Here is a 21,939-nt window from a genome sequence, read left to right as displayed (position 1 = left end):
CAAACTCCAAAGTTACAAGTCAAGTATCATACACGATTAGGATTTCCAAGCCAGCTTGGAAGATTTTCATATTCATCCTAAATTACATATACTGTATGTCACATTATCTAATAACGTAACTGTTTTGCAAAATATTCCATATGTCTGTTGGAATGATGTTTGGACTGCGCTGGAAACCACAGCTGCAGAATGGCACAGCATTTTTGAATTTAAAATTTTCAACCTTAAGTAATGAGCACTGTTTGCATTTAATTTCCTTTTTTCTTAAAAATAATAAAAACAAATGATTGTGGGTTTGTGAATTTGTACATTTCTACTTGATTAACCTGCCTGATTAGATCATTCCTCTAGGCAACGGTATTAATTTGGCACAACTTCATAAACTCAGGGGTCATATCAGAAACCCTCAGTATCAGATGCAGAACCTTGACAGCAAAGCCCAGGATTTTTCCACAGTTGCGACTTGTTTGAATTCCCACCCATCATTCAAGGAAAAGCAGCTATGGCAAAACAGATTTATGCAAAATGCTGTCCTGGTGTTCACAAGCAATGGCATAAAGAAATCATAAATGATATGCACTATTTAAATAGCTTTAAAAAGTACTTTAGTCAAATTTAACAAGAATCAGATAGACAAAATCTAAGGAACAGCCATTTCTGAACTGTGTCAAGAAATGTTGTCACTCTTAGTCATAAAGTATTCATGAATTTAAAAATTGCCAACTAAAAAATCCCCTTACAGCCCACTCTATATCACCTTTGACGTCAGACCAAGTAATTTCAGTTGTGAAACAAAAGACAAATTTCTGAGAAAGTTGAAAAAGTCAGTAAGAATAGGGAGGTGGGCAGGGAAGCTGGAAAATGGGCCAGTTAACTCCTCTGTCCCAAGAAACTTTCTGCATCTCATATGAGTATCTGCTGCAGACTGGGAAATGTGCACAGGGAAAAATGGATATTGGGATGCAGAGCAGAGGGCAAAGGACCTCCCCAAAATCATCTGAAATTTTCAGTAGCAAATAAACAAATGAACCCCAGCTTTCTACAGCTCAGGAACACCATTTGTCCTCAGGGATGGTTATTCCTCTACTAATTTTTTACTCCTCACCTCAAAATCCTTTCAGTGACAGAACCACTTTAACTCAGACTCTAAAAAATGTACACTTTGGAAAAATGCATTTTTCCATATTCACCATTTGAATGAGTCATCTTCCTTTTCATATTTTTTGAATTGAGCAGAACCCATTCTTGGAAAACATTAATCTGAAACTTTGAGAAGTTTTTTAACAACTGGTGAAACTCAAAACTTGGCCTGAAGAATCCAGTCCCACTCAGAGCATCCAGGATCTGTTCTGGTAAGGGCAGCTCAGCCCTTGGCTGGCACAGCCCTGTGGGGAGGACATGGAGAGCTGAGGGGCTTGGAGGAAGGCAATGCAACAACATATAATGAAAATAAATAATAATGAAAAACAACTTGAGCAAAATCATCAGTCGGCCCAGAAAAGCTTATCTGGAAACAGAGAACTTCCACCAATTCTTGGGCTAGAGGCGAAATATCCTGCGAGGGTTAAACTTGAGCCTTGCTATTTTCTTTCTTTGCTTTTGGAAGAATTCTCCTTTGGGTACAAATCTCCCTTGCTTGGCCTCAGCCCAGAGGTTTATAAATTTGCTGTTTGAAAGTCTAATAAAGCAATTTCAGCCTTTGGTTTTTTTTTTGTTTTCTTTTTTTTTTTTTTTTTGAGTTATCTAAAAATGAAATAATTTTCCTGACTCAAAACATGCAAATGCTTTGCTGCTCATGTTGCTTAAACACGACCCAATCGTACAAAGCAGAACTTTCTAGCTAACTAACTCCTGAAGGCAATCCAAACCTTTTAATGACCTGAAAAACCCTACACAGCTAAAATAAAAGCACCGTAAGCAAAACATTTTTAAGCCCTGGGTTGCGTGTAGGCGAAGCAGGAACATTTGGGGCAGAGCCTTCCATCGGCACCGGAACGCGCAGCCCCTGTGCTCCAGCTGAACTCCAGCAGGAGGAAGGAGCTGAGATCCTGCAGGGCTGCAGAACAGCTCACAAAGGAGCCTTTCAGCTACACAACATAACTTTTTTGTTGGGTTTCTTTTTTATTTTATTTGTGAGTTTTGGGGAGGCGAAGGGGAAGGAGCACAACATTTTCCTTTCTTCCTCAATGCAACACAGTGGGGAAATTTCTTACCTACATTTCTGGTTTTATGCAGAACACTTACATGGGGATTTCCGTGCCTGGATCTCAGCTTTCAGGGGAAAGCAGAATGGGAACTTGTCCTTGTGAGGCTGCACGTCCTGAAGCAGAGCTGCCTCAGCCCTTCTGCAAACTGCCAGAGCAGTCACAGCCTGAAATTCTCCAGCCAATGCTCAGCACCACAGGGAAGGTTCAATAAACGAAGAAAATGCCCTGTTTTATAATACAAACTCCCCTGCTCCTGAAGGCAGACAAGAAAAGAAATCAGCCTCAAGAACATGGGTCACCTCCAATGCAGCTTGTCTGCCATGGAGAGCTGGAGTGGAGGCAGATGCATCTATAAAAAATATCTAGAAAATTTCTCAAAAAAATGTTCATCACAAGAAAAATGTGATGTTGCCTGGGCAAAACTCTTCATGTGGAGCTGAACAGCTCAAAGGATGAGAAGATATTAAGTTCTGCACAGGGCAAAACAAGCAGTGGATAAGGATGGATTGACTGCACGAGCAGAGACGGTGACAGACCTTCATCCTGCTGTAAGGCTCAGGTGGGCCCGGGACACAAAAACCAGCTCAGAAATAACCCAGGTCAAAGCAAGGACAACTAGAGGCCCCAAACCTTGCATTTTGTGTCACTGAATGGTGACAGACAGGCTGATGACACAATGTTTTGTTTGCCACAAAGGTCCAAAGCAGATCAACACCAGTTTCTCTGCTCTCTCCTGGCCTGAGCCTTTTTTGTCTCCTGCTCTGTCACCACCCAGGGCTGGCCAAGGCCTGTTAGTGACACAGGAACCACATGGACAAGCAGAGAGGAGACGCCTGGGATGGGTTTGTGATTGTATCCTTCAGCAAATCACAAACAGCAGCTATTGCTGCTGGAATGGCCAAAAAACCTAAAGAGAAGGCAGGGGACTCAGTTTGTTCTAGCTCCTCTGATGCTGAGCTGATGAGTCTCCCAGGATCAGTTTAACTTTGGGAAAGGCAGATGCTATATGACTGATTGGTGGCCAGACCTTGGGCAAACCATCCTGTAAAGAGGGAATCCAGGTTCTGCCATGGCAGTCAGGCTCCTCGCTTGCCCAGCCAGAAAGAAATGGCTGAAAGATTCAGGACTGGAGTTTCTGGCAGCTGAGAACTGCACGGACTGGGCCAAGGGAGCTCACATTGCAGTGCTTCGAGGAAAGCAGCCCTGGGAGAGCTGGCTGCCAGTGCCCTGGCACTGGATCTGAGACACAGACTGGAGATCACAGGGGGAACAGGAACATGCAGGCTTTTACCCTCAGTGCAGCAATCCCACCACGTTATCCCACGTTTCTCACCCTGGGGCAGCACTGGCCCCTTCTCCTCTATGAAGCCTTGGGGCAATAAAAGCATCTTTCACAAAAATCCCCTTCACACCTGCAGTCTTCTGCCATCCCAGCAACATTCCTGGTCCAGTCCATGCACACCTCACACTGGATAATATCACACAGAACTTTCCTCCAAAGAATCCTTTGTTCTTTTTTCCTTCCTGTCCTTAACCTTTCACCTTTGCAGGTTATTCCTCTGCAGCCAGGCACACTCTGCCCAGTGCCTCAGCTTCCTGGAAGAAGCCCACTGCCACAGCTGCATCATGTTTGCAGTTTCATTTCTTGCTGAAGACTGTAGATGAATAAATAACTCATTTGTATTTTTATTGTCTTAAGGCAGTTTGAATGCACTTTAAATGTTAATACTACATGAATCCATTTACAGTAACATAAACCAACACTTTCTAAATATCACAGATATAAATTCTGCTTCTCCATCAGTGATATGAGAATTAGTGATAAATTTCCACATTCAGAATTTTGAAAATTTTCATCTTCTGCAACTACACATGATAAAGACCTTGGAAGCAAAAGGTAAAGTCATGTCTCCACTGAGTTCATGTCAAAACTATGGATATCAAATGTACAGGTCTATGTTCATGCACCCACATAATTTAATGTATTTCTTCATTTCATTATCAATATATTAATGAATACAAATTAATCAGATCATAGACTAGGAGGTGACATCATACTAACAGAGCTGCTAAAATTCCAGCTGAATTAAAGATCCCATGGTGCTTGGGGAAGAGAAGCAAAATAAAAGCAATCCTTGTCTCACATTTAAATACTACAATTATTATTGCAAAATTGTTGCAATGCTGTGATGTAATGGTAAAGCATATTCCTGTTATTTTAGGAATTTTTTTCCTTAAGCTGCAGAGTGAAGCTACATTTAAAGGACTTTAAGGAATTTTGCTGGTATTTAGAAAAGAAATACCAGCATGGAAAAACAATTCTGTGTATGCAGAGGTACAGAAGCAGCTCTGTGATATTAAACAGCACACAAGGAATATGCAGCCATGCAATTAAGGATGTATTATGAGACTGTGACAAACTCTGAGCAGTTAAGGATTCATGTTCATTTCTCAGCTGTGCATGTGCTGACTTTTGAGAGTTTGAGCATTTAAAACTTAGTATTAGCCTTCATTATTGATGGATTTTCAACCCCTGGTTACACCTGAGGATCTAAAGCAGATGCCTCTGCCAGCCTGGTACAGTGACTCCAGTGCTCACCTCAGGGGACAGGAGACAAGCCCAGGGAAAGGCTCAGGAGGAGCTGGATTGCAGTCCCTACTATTCTGTATTCCAGAGCTCCAAATCCTGCAAACTATACTTTCATTGAATAAACCACCTCAAACTTTCACATTTCTGCAAGTAAGCAACATTGGATTGTTCAGTCTTACAGAAAACCCAGATCAAGCCACTCCTGACCAAGCACGAGACTTTTCATGCACACAGAGCATTTGGGAAGTGACCTCAGCTGTCAGCAGGGGCACAGGGGCAGCTCAAGGAGCATTTTGATTTGAACATAAAAATACAGCGGTCACAATGCCCATGTCTGATTTATATCCTCCCAGGCTGACTTCTCAGGGATGGATGGAACTCCCAGCCGGGCAGGAGTGCAGAGCACCTCAGGGAGATGCCACCACACAGCTGGCACTGGGACCTGCCAGTGAAACTGATCTGAGCTCCCCCTGCACACAGGGATGCCCTCCATGCCCTGGGCAGTAAATACCACCCTGAACATGGAAGCTGCTCCTGACCTGGGGAGAAACATTGCTGGAGTAAAGAGTCATAAAGCTGAGACAGCCCCAGAGTTTATCACTGGGCCCCTCTCAGTGGGACACCGCAGAGAAGAATTACTGCTTACCAGGGAAGCAGCAGAGCAACCTGCAAGACCTTCCTGAAAATAGACCTAAAATCACAGAATAACCGGAAAGGGACCCTCCAGGATCATCCAGGTGTCCAACTCCTGTCCCTGCCCAGGACACCCCACCAACCCACCCTGTCCATCCCTGGCAGCGCTGGCCAAAGGCTCCTGGAGCTCTGGCAGCCTCGGGGCCGTGCCCATTCCCTGGGCAGCCTGGGCAGTGCCAGCACCTCTGGGGGAAGAACCTTTCCTGCTCTCCAGCCTGCCCTGCCCTAATCTGTGTTATCCCAGGATTCCCGAGATTCCAGGACAACTGAGATACCTCTGTGTGCTCGCACGTGGGTCTGGAAACAGTTGTAATACTTGTATTTCTTCCCACATATTCCACACTCGTAAGACCCTGAAAAACAAGAGAGAGAAGCACACATCACCGTGAGAGATCAGGAAAACAGCCTCCCTGCACACTGGTCCATAAACTGCGAGCAAAAGGCTGCACTCGACAGCAAAGTAATTTTTGGAAGGTTCATGGAGATAAATACAGAAGATCACTATCCCAGACTTATTTAAGATTCCTTGGCATATTACCCTGAACTTACATTTTCAGTGTATCTTTTTAACTTTGCTAACGTGAAAGGGCCACTCTCAAAATAGCCTGACTTATAATTTTATAATAATGACTAATGTTTCCTATGGACAGAAATAACCTTGAATTACTTTTCAGTAAGTTCCTAGTAGCTGGGAAAAAATCCTTTTCAACTGAAAAAAAAAGGCAATATGTTATCTTGAGGCCTGTAGTTTTCAAAATTTCTCAAGAAATGCACAATGTACAAATTTCCCAAGAAACCCACAGAGATTTGGTAAATATCCACCCAGAGGAAACCAAACATATACAAATAGAACTTTTGCCCTTTTTAAGGAAAAGCACATGACCACAGTAGTCCCTCTTCTCAATTTGTGTCTCTAATTCCAGAAAACACACATCTGCAAACAGTCATTTGAAATGAAACCAGAGGAAAAGAGCTGGAAGAACCATTTGTAATGATGAAGTTATGCAGTGAATTTAGACTCTTCTGTTATTGAACAGACAGATAGAAATTTCCTTATATTTGTTACTTGAGTTTATTCAATCTCTTTTTTTCCTACTTCACTTTGTTGCACAGTCTACAATTCACTTTCCCGGCTCTTGTTTGCAGAATGCACTGCATTTGTTAACTGTCCACTAGAGCTGTGGAACTGGGATCCCCTTGATGCTCTTTGGAGAGGGTGAGAGCATCACTTGACTGAAGAGGAGGTGGGAGAAAAAAGGGCTGAATTAATTTGGTAAGAATGCAAAATTCCATTTCCATGCACCTTTCCTCACACAACCTTGAAACAATCTTTTCCTCACCATGCCAAACAGCAAAACTCAGGGAGGAGCCATAAATGAGAACAAAAACATTGACATACATCCAGATAAACATTACCAAGCAGCATTTCACAGCAACACTCACCTGGAGCTACACAAAGTGAGCTCTTGCCAGGAACAAACCCAGGGTGCTGTCTGAACACACTATGCCCACGGTCCTTTTTCTCCTTCCCATGTCCCATTCTTACAGCTTGGGAAGAAAACACCCCCTTAGAGTGTGAGAGCCCTGAATTCCCTGCCCATCACTGATGGCACCACCTGGGGCTCTGTCCTGAGCTGGGGAGGCTCCTTTGTCACTGATGCTGAAAGAGCTGATACACCAGAGTACTCAGCTGAAAAAATACTCACATATTCTGATAGCACAGGCACTTGGCTGTATCTGATCTGCTCCAGAGCATTTTTATTATCACAGCTCACTGTATTTTATATAGATACACATCTGTGGGACAGTCACCACTTTGGTCACTCCACACAGGCTGCCTGAGTGGAGCTATCAGCAGGTCAGCAGTGTTTGGCAGCCCTCATTCCCATGCTCAAGGACTGATTATTTTCACCACCAATCTCCAAAATTCTATTTTGAAAGCTCTTGGAGATGGAGCCCCAAAGCAGCAGATGAGAGAGAGCACTCAGCATGCCCTGGGCCCTGCAAACAGGAGCCCTGAGCACAGCTGAGGTTCAGCTGAACCAACAGCAGGATGTGACTGATGCTCACCCACATCCCAACAGTGCTGGCTGCACATGGAGCACTGGGAAGAGTTGGGATGGCTCCAGAGGAGGCCATTGAGTTAATCACAGGGCTGGGGCCCTCAGAGTTCCTTCCAGGAGAGCTGGACATGGACTTGGGACAAGGGATGGAGGGACAGGACACAGGGAATGGCTCCCCACAGAGGGCAGGGATGGATGGGATATTGGGAAGGAATTGTTCCCTGGCAGGGTGGGCAGGCCCTGGCACAGGTGCCCAGAGCAGCTGTGGCTGCCCCTGGATCCCTGGCAGTGCCCAAGGCCAGGCTGGACAGGGCTGGGAGCAGCCTGGGACAGAGGAAGGTGTCCCTGCCATGGCAGGTCCCTTCCAGCCCAAAGCATTCTGTGATTCTATGAGTTGGTGCAAACAGGTCAAACACAATGAGGCGCTATAGGCTGAACTTTTTTCCCCGGGTTTATTGTATTTCCTACTTCCTCTGGAGACAGTCTATGGCACTTAGATGCACTGGCTGTGCAGAAGTTCTCCACGAAGGTGAGCTGAGCAGGTAGCTGTGCAGTGCCTTCCTCTGCACTGTGGACCTGAGCAGAGGCTGCAGCCCTCGTGCAGGAGCTGTGCTGGACACCAGGGGCAGGAGCTGAGGAACCACGTGTCCCAGGCCAGGGCTTTTGTGCAGGTGTCCTGAAGCTCCCAGGTCTCAAGTAGAACCCAGGGAAGGCTGGAGTCAACTTTGAGGGGGACACCTGCACTCACCCTCTGCCCTCAGGTGGTAGAGCAGTGCCCCAGGAGCACAGGGAGCTGGGGAGGGTGTGAGGGAGGTGTGTTACAGACCTGAGGCATGGCCACAGCTCAGCAGCCACAGCTCTGTGCTCAGCTCACCACACACCCTCCCATTAGACAAGGGAGGGGTGACTTGCCACAAAAAATGTGCTGTTAGAGGAGAGGAAAGGTGAAGTGGAGGAAGAAGGACATCACTGTGTTAAGGCCTTGCAGAGAACATGCCCACGTGGCCTTGGACAGCAGCAGTGAGGTCCTTCTCCACTCAGGGTGTGTCATGCAGGTCACAGCTGGTGGTAGCAGGAGGGGAGGTGGGGAAGGTTTGGGGTTAGTTGGTGCACTCAGTTGGGCCAGGCTTTTCCTGAGCCTTGCAGCTGGAATCTGGGCAATGCACCCATTGCTTCCAGAGCTTCCTTTGCTCCCTGAGCCCTGGTTAGACTTTCACACCCTTCCATCACATACCGGACGTGTATCTCAATGCATGGTCAAAAATCCAGGTCCCTGAATATCGATTTCGTGTATATCCAACGGAAGAGTCACGTTCCACTGCTTTTCCATCTAAATTGTGCAAAAAGAAATCAGAAAAAAGCCCTTAAAGTGGATGCATTTCCAAGGAATAATGATGGCTGAAGCCTATTAAAAATTTCCAAGACCCATCTGTCCCTGTGGCTTTCTGACAAGATGTCAGAGGTCTCACAGAGTTTCTTGAGGCTTCTGCAGTACTATTTTACCTCACCAGGGAGAATCCAAAGTGCTCTTGAATTTCATATGCTGAGCAGCTCAGCGAGTGAAATATCAGCACCATGGCATGAACCCAATGTGTGCCTGGGAGGTGGACAGAGAGGCTCACAGGAGAAGGATTCTCTCTTCACTCTGTCCCAGAAACATTTCTGATTTAATGCATTACTGGAAAAGTCCTCTCCAAAATGTTTCTTGTAAAGCACCAGACTGGGAGAGCAGATTGAGAGCTTAAGGAGTCTTGTATCAAACTTCTCCTGATCAGTTCAGAGATAGTTCAGTCTTCCAGCACACAAATACTGATCTGATGCTATTCCCAACAGGAGGAAATTATCCACATCTAATAAACAGTCTCCCCCTCTTCCTCCCCAGTTACAACACAAGTGCCCTTTGCTTTTCCTCTCCTCTCCAGACAGCTCCATGGGACTTCTGTGCCTGTCTGCCCTGACTTCCCTGCCCTCAGAAGAATCCATGCGCTGCTGCTCTTCAAGGCACCCTGGCCTGAGGTCAGTACGTGAATCTTGCCAGAAGAAAGAAGAGAAGAACAGGAAACGTGGCACCTCTGAGCTGTGCAGGGCAGGAACCCCCACCCCAGGGCTGGGACACCCAGGGTACCGTGGGGGTCCAGGGGGGTGCAGGGGGGAGTGGGGGATCCACAGCAGCTGCAGCTGACAGGAGCCAGGTGAGAGCCAACGTCTCCACTGGTTTCCTCTGCTTGAGATGCCAGAAGGGGATCTCACAGGACTGAAACTTCTGTGGAAAAGCAGCTGAGAGGAGAATGGTCCAAACCCACAAACAGCTCTTTGGCTGGGGGATCGTGGCCACTGTTCCCAACCATCTCATCCAGTACAGCCCCTTCCAGCCCCCACAGGGTTTGGGATGCTCCACACAGATGGAGGCAGTCTGGAGTGGCTCGAAGTGCTGGGAGAGACAGGAACTGGTGCAAACGGGAGGCAAAAAACACAAGGCCTGGTTTGATGTAAACACTGCAAGGGAATAGCAGCAACTGAGCTGGGAATCCCTTTTATAAATTGCTCGAAGTAACAACTAAAATATAAATAGAGCAGATGTGTGACTCAGAAAAGAGACATAAATCTTGTAATGTGCATTTCAGCCTCATCCCAAGGCTGAGCCCTGCAGGGAAGCTGTCACTTGGAGCCCCGTGTGCCCTTCAGCACCATGGGCCCAGCTCAGACACATCCCCCATTTAATCAGCTGTCCCCAGCACCCCCTGAAAGGAGACAGGCTGGAGGGTGGCAATTCCACGCAGAGGAGAGGGTTCATTCACTCCTGAGTTACCACTTCATCAGGATTTGCTATTAAAATAACCATTTTTAACACCTCCAGTCTCAGCTGCCCCAGTGAAGGTGAATAAAATCCTACCAAAGCCTTGCCTGTCTGCATAGAGGAAGGGATTCAGATACAGGGTGCCCAGATCCCAAGGCAAGGAAAGCTCCTGGAAGTGCTGGGAGCAGCAGCAGAGTAACAAAGCCTTTGCTCCGGAGGCAGGAGGCACCAGCAGCATCAGCAGGTCACACTTTTGGGCTGCTCCAGTGCAGCACCTGGAATGGCCAGTGAGGAGCTGGAATGGCCAGTGGAGCAGTGGCACATGGGGCACATTCCTGGTGTGAGGTACCCCGGTGAGTGCAGAGATGGGCATAGTGTGTGACTTGCATGGGGGGATGGAGGGGAGCAGGTGCCAGAGCTCAGCAAACACAAGGAGCTGGGCACACGGGCTGTGAGCACAGAGCACAGGTCCTGATGGCCAAACAGGAGTTATTCAGAGCCACCTCCCCAAAAACAAAGGTCATGTGAATGCCAGACAGGGGCACTTCCAGGGCTCTGTTCACAAAGGAATTGGCATCAACCCCTATCACCTCCTGACCAAACTGCCTTTAAAGAAGCCCAGGCTTTACAATGACCAATAGAAGGCCACTGAAAAAGGCCCTTCCAGACAGAAGCTCTCCAGTTTACATGGCTTTCAACCACCACTTGCAACTGGTCAATGAATCTGTCCCTCTCTCCACAGTGTGCATAAATTGTGAGTGTCCCCCTCACACCAGTCTGTCCCCAATGCTCTCCACAGGGACAACACAGAATCACAGAACCATGGAACAGCCCGAACTGGAGGGACCCTCCAGGATCATCCAGCCCCTGGCCCTGCCCAGATCCCCCAAAATCCCACCCTGACCATCCCTGGCAGCGCTGGCCAAAGGCTCCTGGAGCTCTGGCAGCCTCGGGGCCGTGCCCATTCCCTGGGCAGCCTGGGCAGTGCCAGCACCTCTGGGGGAAGAACCTTTCCTGCTCTCCAGCCTGAGCTGCCCTGGCCCAGCTCCAGCCGTGCCCTGGCTCCTGTCCCTGTCCCAGGGCAGAGCTGGAGCTGCCCCAGGGAGGAGCTGCAGCCCCGGGGAGCTCTGCCCTCAGCCTGCCCCAGCTGAACCATCCCAGTGCCCTCAGCTGCTCCTCACGGGCCCCTCCAGCCCACCCAAGTCAGCCAAGAGCAAAAGCCCCTCCCCACTGCACAGCAATGCAGCCAAGCTCAGCTGGAAACCAGCACTGCCAGAGGACACCGACTGCAGAGCAGCTGCTGCTGCCCAGCCAGGAGCTGTGGGGACAAGAGGCTCCTGTGGGACAAACAGCCAAGCTCAGATGCTTTCACCAAGGGCTGGTGGCCATGGCTGGAGGAGAAGCTTCCATTGCTACTCATCAGTCACAGCTCCACCTCTCCCTCCCAGGGCACCAGGGATGCTTTTCAGCTTTGCCCATGTAATGATCAAGAGCTGCAGAGGCACAAAAACTCTGAAAACACACAGAGTATTTCTTCCAAACTGTAAAATCTTAATGTCAGAAATAGTTTTAGACTTCTTAAGCTTTCCCTAGACCTGCACAGAGAGCACTGACCTCCTGCCCTGATGTTCTTAGTAGCTGTCCTGTGGTGGAAAGGAGGACAGGAAGAACACTGATGCATCTGAGACAATCACCAGCTAAGGACATCTCCTGGATTTCTTTCCAGCAGTATGGATAATGATCAACAAAACCCAGGAGAAAATCCAACATCAATTCCTCTTTTCTCTCCTCCTGCAGGACAAACCAACCCCAAGTGCAATGCTGGGCAGCTCAAATCAGCCTTCTCCTGAGTCCCTTAAAGGAAGCCTGGTCCAACTGCTCCTCCTTCTTTTTATTAGCAAATGAATTTGGATCTCAGAGACACTGCAGGGACCTGCTCCAGGCTGAGGACATCAGAGACACTGCAAGAGTGGTGCCTTGCCAGATTCCCAGAGGAAGTCCCTTCCCTGGAGCAGGAGGAGAGGACAGTTTGATGTTCACAGAAGAAAGAAAAAGCTTCTTCTCATCACAGCAGGAGGTGGGGTGGGGACAGGAAGCACTGTTTTGAACAGGGCACACCACAGCCAGCCCAGTCAAAAGTATTCCACAACTGCAGAGTGATCAGGAAAACAAACAACAACCCGTAAAACCTGCTCTTGAGCTCAGACTCATTTACAGAAAGCATCCACATTCCTCAGAGCAACTTTCCTCAAAACATCTCAGCTGTTTCTCAGGCTTTCCTTTCCAAGTTCCTCATCTGTGTCAAACACACCCCCAGCCCTGGGCTCATCAGGTGCTGCAGGCGACTTATGGGCAAGTCCCTGAACATGCCAAAAGAAGGTAAGATGCAAACAAATACAGGTGGTCAATAATCCTTAGCCAGGACCCCAAGACTGACGTTCACCCTGGCCCTCCAGCAGAGCTCAGTGTCCAGGCACAGCTCTCCAGAGGCTCACCCTGTCCCCACAGCCCCTGAGGGAATGGTGCCCGTGCCTCACCGAGCGTCTGCTGGTTGCGCACGCCGCCGATGACCACGCAGATCTCCGCGGGCACATCCCCTGGCCCATCCTTGATGCTCTTCTTGGAATCTTTGGTGTCGTCCTGCCAGATCACCTCCTCGATGTAGTCATCTGGTACCTCTGTCTTCACTTTCACCTCAGTCATCATTCCAGCCTCTTCACTGGGGGAGGACTGAGATGTCACCGAGTCGGAGCCCTCAGCTTTTGGGCTCTGCGGGCTTTCTCTCCTCTTCAAACACTCCCTGAAGGGGAAAAGAGAGGAGAGAATGTGAATCCTCAATGCCAAGTGCTCCTTTTGTCATCACCAGGACCTAATTCTAGGCATGGTTTATGCAGGTTATTTAAAAGAAGCATATTAATGTGTGTCTGCCATACATGATAAGTAATTAAAATTTAACTGGCAAAAGCAATAAAATTATTTGCTAGTAATGAAAATAACCTTAATCATCACAAACAACCGTAGTGCTCATAAACACACTGCACCCCTAAAGAAGAGCACAGAACTTGCCCTGGTTGCCAGCAGGCCACGGGCACAGCTCCAGCAGTTCTGACTGCAGGTATTTTGCCAACACTAGTCCATACACACAAAGCCATATTCTCCTGTGGCACTTGGGGACATGGGTCACTGGTGGACCTGGCACTGCTGAATTCAGTTTGACTTGATGATCTTCAAGGTCTTTTCCAACCTAAACGATTCCATGATTCCATTACACTTTTGATTTGGAGCTATCTCCACCCTGTATCACATCCTCTCTTTTATCCCTTCAAGCAACCTGACATCCCCTGGTATTCAGAGGCTTTATTGAACATACTCAGTGCTGATCAAAGGGGATCATCTGGAGGATGAGGATATTTTGGGAGACTACCACGTTATGGACAGATAGAACAATTTGGGATGACAGGGAAAGCCTAATGGAGGGGGAAAGGCAGAGGAGGTCCACTGTGCTCAGAAATAGGTTAGGAAATAGCCTGTGTTTTCATCCGGGAAGAGCTGAGAATTTATGGGAGAAAACAACCTAAGCAAATATTTTAAACCCTTTAAGAAAAGGAAACTGGACAGCTCAAAACTGTAAAACAACATCAACAGGTGCTGTGGTAGCAAAAGGCAAAGGGGGTGTGAGACCACCAGACAATAATGTGGGAATAAGCCAATGGAGCTCCTTTAGCATCACTCATTATGGACCCCCAGCTTTTCATACTGGGTATGAATACACTCCACCATGCAATACAAAGATAAAATAATTGCTGGTTCAGTTTGTGCAGAAATCAGAACTAAATATATAATGGCTCAGACTACCCAGAAACAGAAACCACTGTGACATATTTAGAGTCATGTAAACACTGGGAGCAGCCAAAGGTATTTGAAAACATTTCAGGCAGAAGTAACAAAACTAAATGAAAAATAGACTGAATTTATGGATGATTATTAGATCATGCAACAGTGACAGAGAAAAAAAAAAATCCCAAATTGCTTGCAACATCATAACGTTTGTCAGGACAAAGTATGAATTATAGTGTTAAAGAGCCAACACCTGCAGTGGGTTCTGACACAGGTTAAGGAGCTCACAGAGGAACCAGGACGGTGCAACTGGAGGTCAGGAGCGCCTGGGAGGACAGGGATAAGCTGAGGAACAGAGAGAACAATCCTCCAGTAATTACTGCCCAACGTCCCACACGGACATGGAGTCACTATTCAAACTGGGTCAGGCACATTCTATTGCCAGAGGTTTTATTATTCATCCCTCAATTCTCATTATGGAATGAAATGTACAATTAATAGCCCCTAAACAGAGAGAATTAGCCTTGACCTGCCTTCCCACTCATTTCCTGCCTTCTCACACATACTCCCCTATGCCGTGCTCCCAAAATCATACAGGGCTCTTACAAGTGAGAAAGATGGATTGAGACACAGATGTGGCTGAGATCTGGACAGTCCTTATGGCAATATTATTGGTATGCCACAGGCCCATCCATCTCAGCACCAGCACCCTTCCAAGGGAAGGCAGTGAGTACAGAATACTCAGGGATCAGAAAAGAGTGGGACTGACTGCAGATCATCAAACCCAGAAGGTGTGAAATGCAAAACACGGATAAAGGCAACAATAGGGTAGATAGGAAGATCTTTCCTTCCTCAGGCAGGACTGTGGAGGAAGATCAAAGCCAGCCAGGGCAGTTCCCACGGGAAGCCTGGAAGGTGGGAGAGGCAGTGAGAGCTCAGTTATGGATGGCACAGCAACCTGGACCTGCCAGTCCTGGGCAAAGCAACAGGAAAATCCAGGCATGAGCTAAGTGATCTGGGATTAGAAGCTGATACCAGTGGCAGTGCAATGAGGCTAGAGCCTTCTGAGGAGAATATAAAAGGGGCAAGAATACAATGACTTTTTGATGATGCCAGCTTTGCATTGGTCACATTCAAACACAAACCAAATCAGCAACAAGCCCCGTGCTGCGAGGCAAAGCTGTTCTCCATGTGCACTGCTCCTGAATAGAGAGGCATTCCCACAGGACTCCTGGAATGGCTGATGTGGGACAGATTTATTCATGCTCTGAAATTAAATTAAACACCACCGTTGCTAAAACTTATGGGTGGAGCCATGGAGGGGTGGATAGCAAAGACTGTGAACAGGACACTCCACCAGTGGATCCCTCTCTCCATAGCTGCCTGTGCCCAAGACCAGTGGCTGCAGCACAGTCAGACAAGCCCAGGACTGTGGATGCATGCAGCTACAGAAAGCCACGCTCTGAGCTGAAGGACTGACCAAATTCTCAGTTCAGGTGCCTGAGATGGAAGGAGGAGATAATTTTCTCCCTGTCTGAAGCTGTGGTGAAGCCACTCCCCACGTGTTGCAGACACAGTGAGCAGCTTCAGATTTCAGAGGTGATCAGAAAAGCTGAAGACGATTCCAAAATGCAGCACTGAAATGGTTCAAGATTGGGAAAAGACTTTGACTCTGTGAGACCAAATTGCTCCAGTCTGTTTCTCATGCCAAAAGGAAGACTAGGAGATTATTTGATTGCAGCATATCATCATCTTCATAGGGAGAAAATACTGTCTTGCCTTAACTTGGCAAGGGTGCAAGCTCATTGCTGGAAGCTGGAACCAGCTGAAATGAGGCACAAAACATTAGCACAGATGGTGGTCCACTGGAACAGCTGTTTTCCAAAGGATGTGCTCAGGGAGATCAGATCCCCCCGAGTTTTCAAACCCAGAGTTGTGTGTCTGGCTGGCCCCAGGTCCCTGGGCTCAGTACAGACATGCACTGGCCACGCTTGGTGGCCTGGAGCTGAGGGATATTTAAATTGTTAGACCAGACCAATGGACTCTCAGAACCTTTTTCCCTTCATGAACGCTGACTTTGTGGATCCCGCTCTGCCAAGAAAGGAATTTCCCAGCTGGAATGTCTGTTCCTGGGTGAGACCTAACCCTGCAAACATTAACTGACAGCAATTCATTGCCCCATATGTTCTAACTCTGAGCAGGTACCAGATGTGCAGAAGGACACAGCCCCAAATACTTCAGCAACTTTCTTCTACGTGATTTCATGGCTCACAAGCCCTGAAAAGAGCCTGCTGTTCCCCTCAAAAACAAGTGAAACCATAAAAACAGCAGCAGTGACACTCCTGGGAGCAAGGCTGAGCTCTCCAAAAGCCACTTGGTGCCTTAGCTGGAGCTGCATAACTTTGGAGAGGAAGAGGAGGAAGAGGCAGCAGTGGTGCAATCCAGCTCTCTTGTGGTCCCCTGTGAAATCCAGGTCATGCTTCTGTGGCTAGAGCAGAACTAGGATCAGTCCAGGCTTTTCTGGAGCTCACTTGCTGAATGGGATATAAACGTTCCTAAGGGTCCAGGGGAGAGCTGGGCTCAGGGAATGATCCTCATGGCACAGCAGGTCATGGGACAGCAGAGTTTGAAGCCTCCTGGTTATGCTGGGGAAAGAGCACCAACATCCCAGAGCAAAACAGGAAGGAAAAGGAAGCTACTGACACTGGAAAGCTTCAGGCAGGATGGAAAGGGGGACGTACACAGCCCCAGCAGAACCAGTTTTCCTTGGAAGACAGGAGTCATCACAGCCTCCACCATGCACAGAATCAACCCACACGTGCACCGAGCCAGGGGAGATGACCCAGGTAAGCCACATTTCATTCCCAGTCCTTCAGTCCTTGGATCAACCCTTGCAAGCCCATGATGCTGCACTTGCTCAGTGTTGTGCTGATTTTACCTCCCCTGCTACTGAGCAGCACAAAGAACCTCCACTTGGAGATGAGGATAAAGCAGCAAGAGATCTGGAACATTGTTGTTCTCCAGAAATTCCCCGAGAGACACAGGGAGGGACAGGGAACATCCTACCTGGGGGAGGGAAGGCATCAGGCTTCAGTACTGCCATGGCCAGGCCTGGTTCTGCCACCCCTGTGCCATGGCAGATCTTCCAGAGCTGAGGCACAGCTGCTGGAAAGGCTCAGAAAGAGGATGAGCAACAACAGGAGTGAATTTTCAGTTCTGCAGCCCCCAAGGCTCCAAGCAGGTGTCAGAGGTTTGGGAGAGGGCACAGAGAGAAAAGGACTCAAAGCTTTCGGGGTGTCAGGTAAGTTCAGCACCAGTGCTGGGGGCAGAAGGACTCCCCAGTGTGACCCTGGCAGTGCCCACACAGACCTGCCCCAGCTGCCAGATCCCTGCTGGGGCACTGCTGGGGCACTGCTGGGGACACACTGGGACAGTGATGGCCAGAGCCTCCACTTGGTGGAGACAGCAGCGCACAGGAGCCAAGGGAGGACCTGCCAGAGTCACCTCCCACCACCAGGTCCCCCAGCCACCCTCTCCTGTGGCTCTGAGCTCGGTCCCCAGCCTCATGCCACCACCCTTGTGCATGAAACAATGCAGGTTCAGTGTTCAGTGTGGCCTTCCAGGGGTCAGCTGCACCTCCCTCTGCAGGTCCAACCTGCACTCAAACATCCATGGGCTGCCCTTCCCTGGGAAGAGGATATTCCTGTTCTCCAAACATGACACTGCTTGCACAGGACAAAAACCGCTCAGAGCCATCAGGCCACAGAGGAGCAGAGTGCACAGGCACCGCTGGCTCATACCCTACCTCCTTCCACAGGGGGATCTAACTTCTCCATGGCTTTGGCCCCTCCCGGGAAATACCAACCTCCTTCACTGTTCCATGTCTTGTTTTTACTGAGCTGTGGGCCCTGCAATCCGAGAGACTCTTCCATGCTGAGGAGGCAGAAGCCTTGGATCACACAGTGCTCACTCCGTGCCTGGTTGCTCCTACAGGTGAGGTCCTGTTTCACTTCCCAGAACAGACTCTGTGATTTCCAACATGAAAGAGGCAAAACAGACATTGCACTTGCATGTATCACTGCTCTCACTAAGTAGGCCACACAGCCAATTACTGTAATACCAGCTCTGCCATCTCACAATGCTCATTTCAACATTGCTGCCTGCTTTGATCATCAGACTTTCATCTTCTGATGACGTTACGGCCACTTTCATGTCAGACACAAGTGTGTGAAGGCAGAAGAGATTTCAGAAGGCCTTAATGAAGCCTTAGCATGAGACACTGGAAAGGCAGGGGTAAAAGTGGGTTCCTAGACCCATTTGGGTACAACTTCCTTGGACCTACACCTCGTGAAGGCCTCCAGTTTCAGCAGAGCTCGATGATGCAGCATGACAATTTGGGCCAGAACAGCTCTGGGTGTGAAGCCTCACCAGCATCAATGCAGGGAGCAACACGAGGGCCATGCCAGGAGCTCTTTCCAGGGAAGGACACAAAGGAAAGGCTGGGTGCTGACACTGGTCCCCTCTGCACGGTGACACCACCCACAGATCCAGCAGCTCCTTCCAGCTGATCCCCTGTGGCAGGAGTGGGGAGAAGGGGGTGAAGGCGTGGAGCTGTTCTGGTCCCTGCAGGGTCTCCCTGGCTGTGATGAGCAGAACAGCAATGAGTGAAAACAAACGGGGTCTGTCAGCTGCTGCAGCCACAAGAAACTCGTGCTTGCAGTTTGCTGTTTCTGATCTGGAGTAGCATCCTCATAAATAATGAAAGTGACTAAAAGCTACTTAAAAAACACACACTCCTCCCTTCTGAAAGAATGAGAAAAAAACCCCAATTATAAAAGGACATTTCTTTCAGCTAGGAATAATTTGTCATGTAATTCTCTGAAGACAGCAACAGAAACATGCATGCTCCGTGCTCCCTTTGAGTCATCTGTGATTGCACATGTACTCAGATGGCTTCTAATGAGGCTATTTTTACAGCACACATCCTGCTGAGTTTTTGGGGAGGGGCAGAGTGACATCAGTAAAGTAACAGGCTTCAACATCAGCTCCTCAAAAGGAGAGGAAAAGGAAACATGTGGAGGAGGATGTACCACTCTGAACCAACACCTATGAACAGCTCTCCTGCCCCAGCAGCGAATGTAGAGCACCTTTTGGTTTTTTCTAAACAAGACTCAAGCTGGAAAACCCAGAGATCATTAGTGCCTTGATGGTATCAGTGATGGCCAAGTTGCACAGGGCTCTGCACACGTTGCTCTGGTGGAAGCTGTCCCTGCTCATGGCAGGGGGTGGAACAGGAGGGGTCGTCAAGGTCCCCCAACCCAACCCATTCTGTGATTCCGTGGTGACACCCCTTGGCAGAGGACAGGGTGTGCCCAGTTAAGAGTAAAACTGAAACGCATTTTGGGCACTCCTCGGAAGGTTCTTCTGGTCTGCAGCACCAAAGAGGACTCAAAAATACTCATGGGGACCAAGCAATGGACACCTTTGCAGAGGCCAGCAGGACACCAGCACCAGTGGGATGTCCCAACTTGTCTTCTGGAAACCAATGTGCAGTTGGCTCATCCAAGGCTAAATCAAAAGATCTCAGCTGTCAGAAACCAAAAGAAGCACAAAATGGGGGAGGCTGAAATTGGGCTCAATTTACAGATGTCTGTCATGGTTTTACAAGAACCAGAAGGTTCCTGTCATGACTGGAGCTATGGGAAGTGGAATCGACAGAACACATGTAAATGAATTCTCATTTTACATGGAGATGATGAAAGCAGAGACAAGAAAAAGAAGGATGTAAGTTGAAAATCTGCTTGACTGATAAATTAGCTGTGGTGGCCTTCCCACCCCTCCCCATGGCTCTCATCTGCTTCCTGGGGCAGTCCAGGGGGGTGGGTGGGCCCTGTGCCTTACACCAGGAGGAAGTGGAGATCTGGAAGCAGAGGAACTGCCTGGTGTGCTTCACTGGGGATCTGCTGCAGACATCAGCACACAAGAAGATTTTCAAGTGCAGGGTTAAAAGAGAGAAAAGCAGGAGCTGTTGTCCCAGTGTTACAATTGAGCTCCTGGCTCCAAGCTCCAGCCCCAGCTTCAGATGTTCCCTCACACCCTGAAAGGCAAAGGCACTACCCCAAGCTCCTGTGTCACAATGTCCAGAACTGCTCCTCTCCAAGGGACTCAACCCCCCCTCCCTGCCACAGCTCCCAGAGCCTCTGCCAAAGCCCCTCTGCAGCCTGAGCCTGCATCCCTAAGAGAGGATGTCCTGGTGCTGCAACAACCACCCCATCCAGGGTTCCTCCTGCAAGGGATTATTTCCTGGAAGAGGCACTGTACTTCCAGTGTGGATTGCTGCCTCTGGTCATTGGGCATTTGCTGGAAAGGAGATTCTCTTACTGGGAATCTCCCCTCCACAGGAGAAAACCTCTGCTGTCTCTCAAATGAAGCAAACACTTCCTTAATGTACACTGTGTGCACACTAAAATATCCCTTCTGATCCTTGACTCTTTCCATTTGGGAGCCTGTCCACATTCCAGAGCATGGATACCCAAGGACATCCAAGTGTGCCACCAACACTCTGGGTGACACACATGAAAGCAGCATGTGCTGGTCCAAATTTTCACTTGGTTACAGAGGGATTCGTGGTCATCCGTGTTCCACTAGGAGGTTTCAATTCTCTTCACAATCTTCCCCAATGCCACTGTGAACTCCCAAAGTGTGCATTTAACTTCTGAAAGGTTACAAGAAAGCCTGCTTTCTCCTGTCCCCATATTATTTTAAGGGGAACTTCCTCCTCCACCAGCAGTACAGGAGAGAAGACTTGCTGAAGAACAGAAAAAAAGCAAAAGCCGGTCAGAGCTTCTGGGCATTTTCCACGTGCAACATGCTCTGGTGACCCTCAGGAGTCAAAGACTTCAAGGTCCCTGGGAGGTCACACGTGCTCCTGTGGCCTCTGTGCTGGCTCTGTCCATGGCCAGGAGCTGCATCCTTGTGCTTGGCTGGGCTTCCTCACAGGGCTGCTGGGTCCCCTCCTGGAATCCACGACCCTGAACGTGCTGCTCCTCCTACCCTGACCAAGGATGAAGCTGCAGCTCCTGGAGGCTCTGAGGCCCTCGTTCCAAGTCAGCTGGACCTGGAGACATCAAACTAACTGGGCACACACAGAAAATCCCTGAGGCAGGAGAAGCAGCACAAACCCTGCTCCTATCTGGGACATATTTACATCCTCTGCTTTCTCTCTCCAAAATAAACTGAAATCAGAACATGAGACCACATCCTTCTGCAGGCAGAAGTGTGACAGTAGCTGCCATTTAGGCTTTCCTGGGAGAAATTTGCTCAATAAATACCAATATTATTAAGGAGTTCGTAAATTTAAAAGACATGAAGGTTTTGTAGAAGAGAGATGCCTCAGGGAAGTTCAGCCCCTGCCTCTGAGGGCAGCCAGCTCTTGAAAACAGAGGTAACAGCTTTCAAAAACCCCAAAACACATAATGCAGCACTTGGTGGTGTGTGTGGTGTCACTGCTAAAATCTAGGAAAAACAAACAAACAAAGCCAAATACTTAATTTTTCCAGCTATCTGGGTCTATAGAACACACAACGTTTCCTGACAGCAAACTCTGCTTCAGGAAGTCCAAGAGGAATTTAATCGTGCGTTCATTCCTCAAGGGACACTCAGCAGCTCTGAATCCTTCAGAGAAGGTAAACTCCAGGACCAATCAGCCTGCCTCTCCTCTGGAAATTAAACATTAAAATACAAACCAGAACA

General features: G+C 48.4%; 1 protein-coding gene across 3 annotated transcripts in view; it reads right to left on the bottom strand.

Annotated features, from left to right (window-relative positions):
* ZNF618 (zinc finger protein 618) overlaps positions 1-21,939 on the bottom strand; it is a 150,474-nt gene that overhangs the window by 58,081 nt on the left and 70,454 nt on the right. For all 3 annotated transcript variants that reach the window (XM_077787855.1, XM_077787854.1, XM_077787856.1), the window contains exons 3-5: positions 12,888-13,150; positions 8,788-8,883; positions 5,766-5,843 (exon numbers count right to left, since the gene is read on the bottom strand). In XM_077787855.1, the coding sequence (XP_077643981.1) occupies positions 5,766-5,843; positions 8,788-8,883; positions 12,888-13,150 (437 nt within the window). The remainder of the gene's footprint in view (positions 1-5,765; positions 5,844-8,787; positions 8,884-12,887; positions 13,151-21,939) is intronic.

This window comes from Lonchura striata, chromosome 22 (assembly GCF_046129695.1).
Source record: "Lonchura striata isolate bLonStr1 chromosome 22, bLonStr1.mat, whole genome shotgun sequence".
Taxonomy (NCBI): domain Eukaryota; kingdom Metazoa; phylum Chordata; class Aves; order Passeriformes; family Estrildidae; genus Lonchura; species Lonchura striata.
The sequence above is the reverse complement of the archived record's forward strand: the minus strand, read 5'-3'. Positions and strand labels throughout refer to the sequence as shown.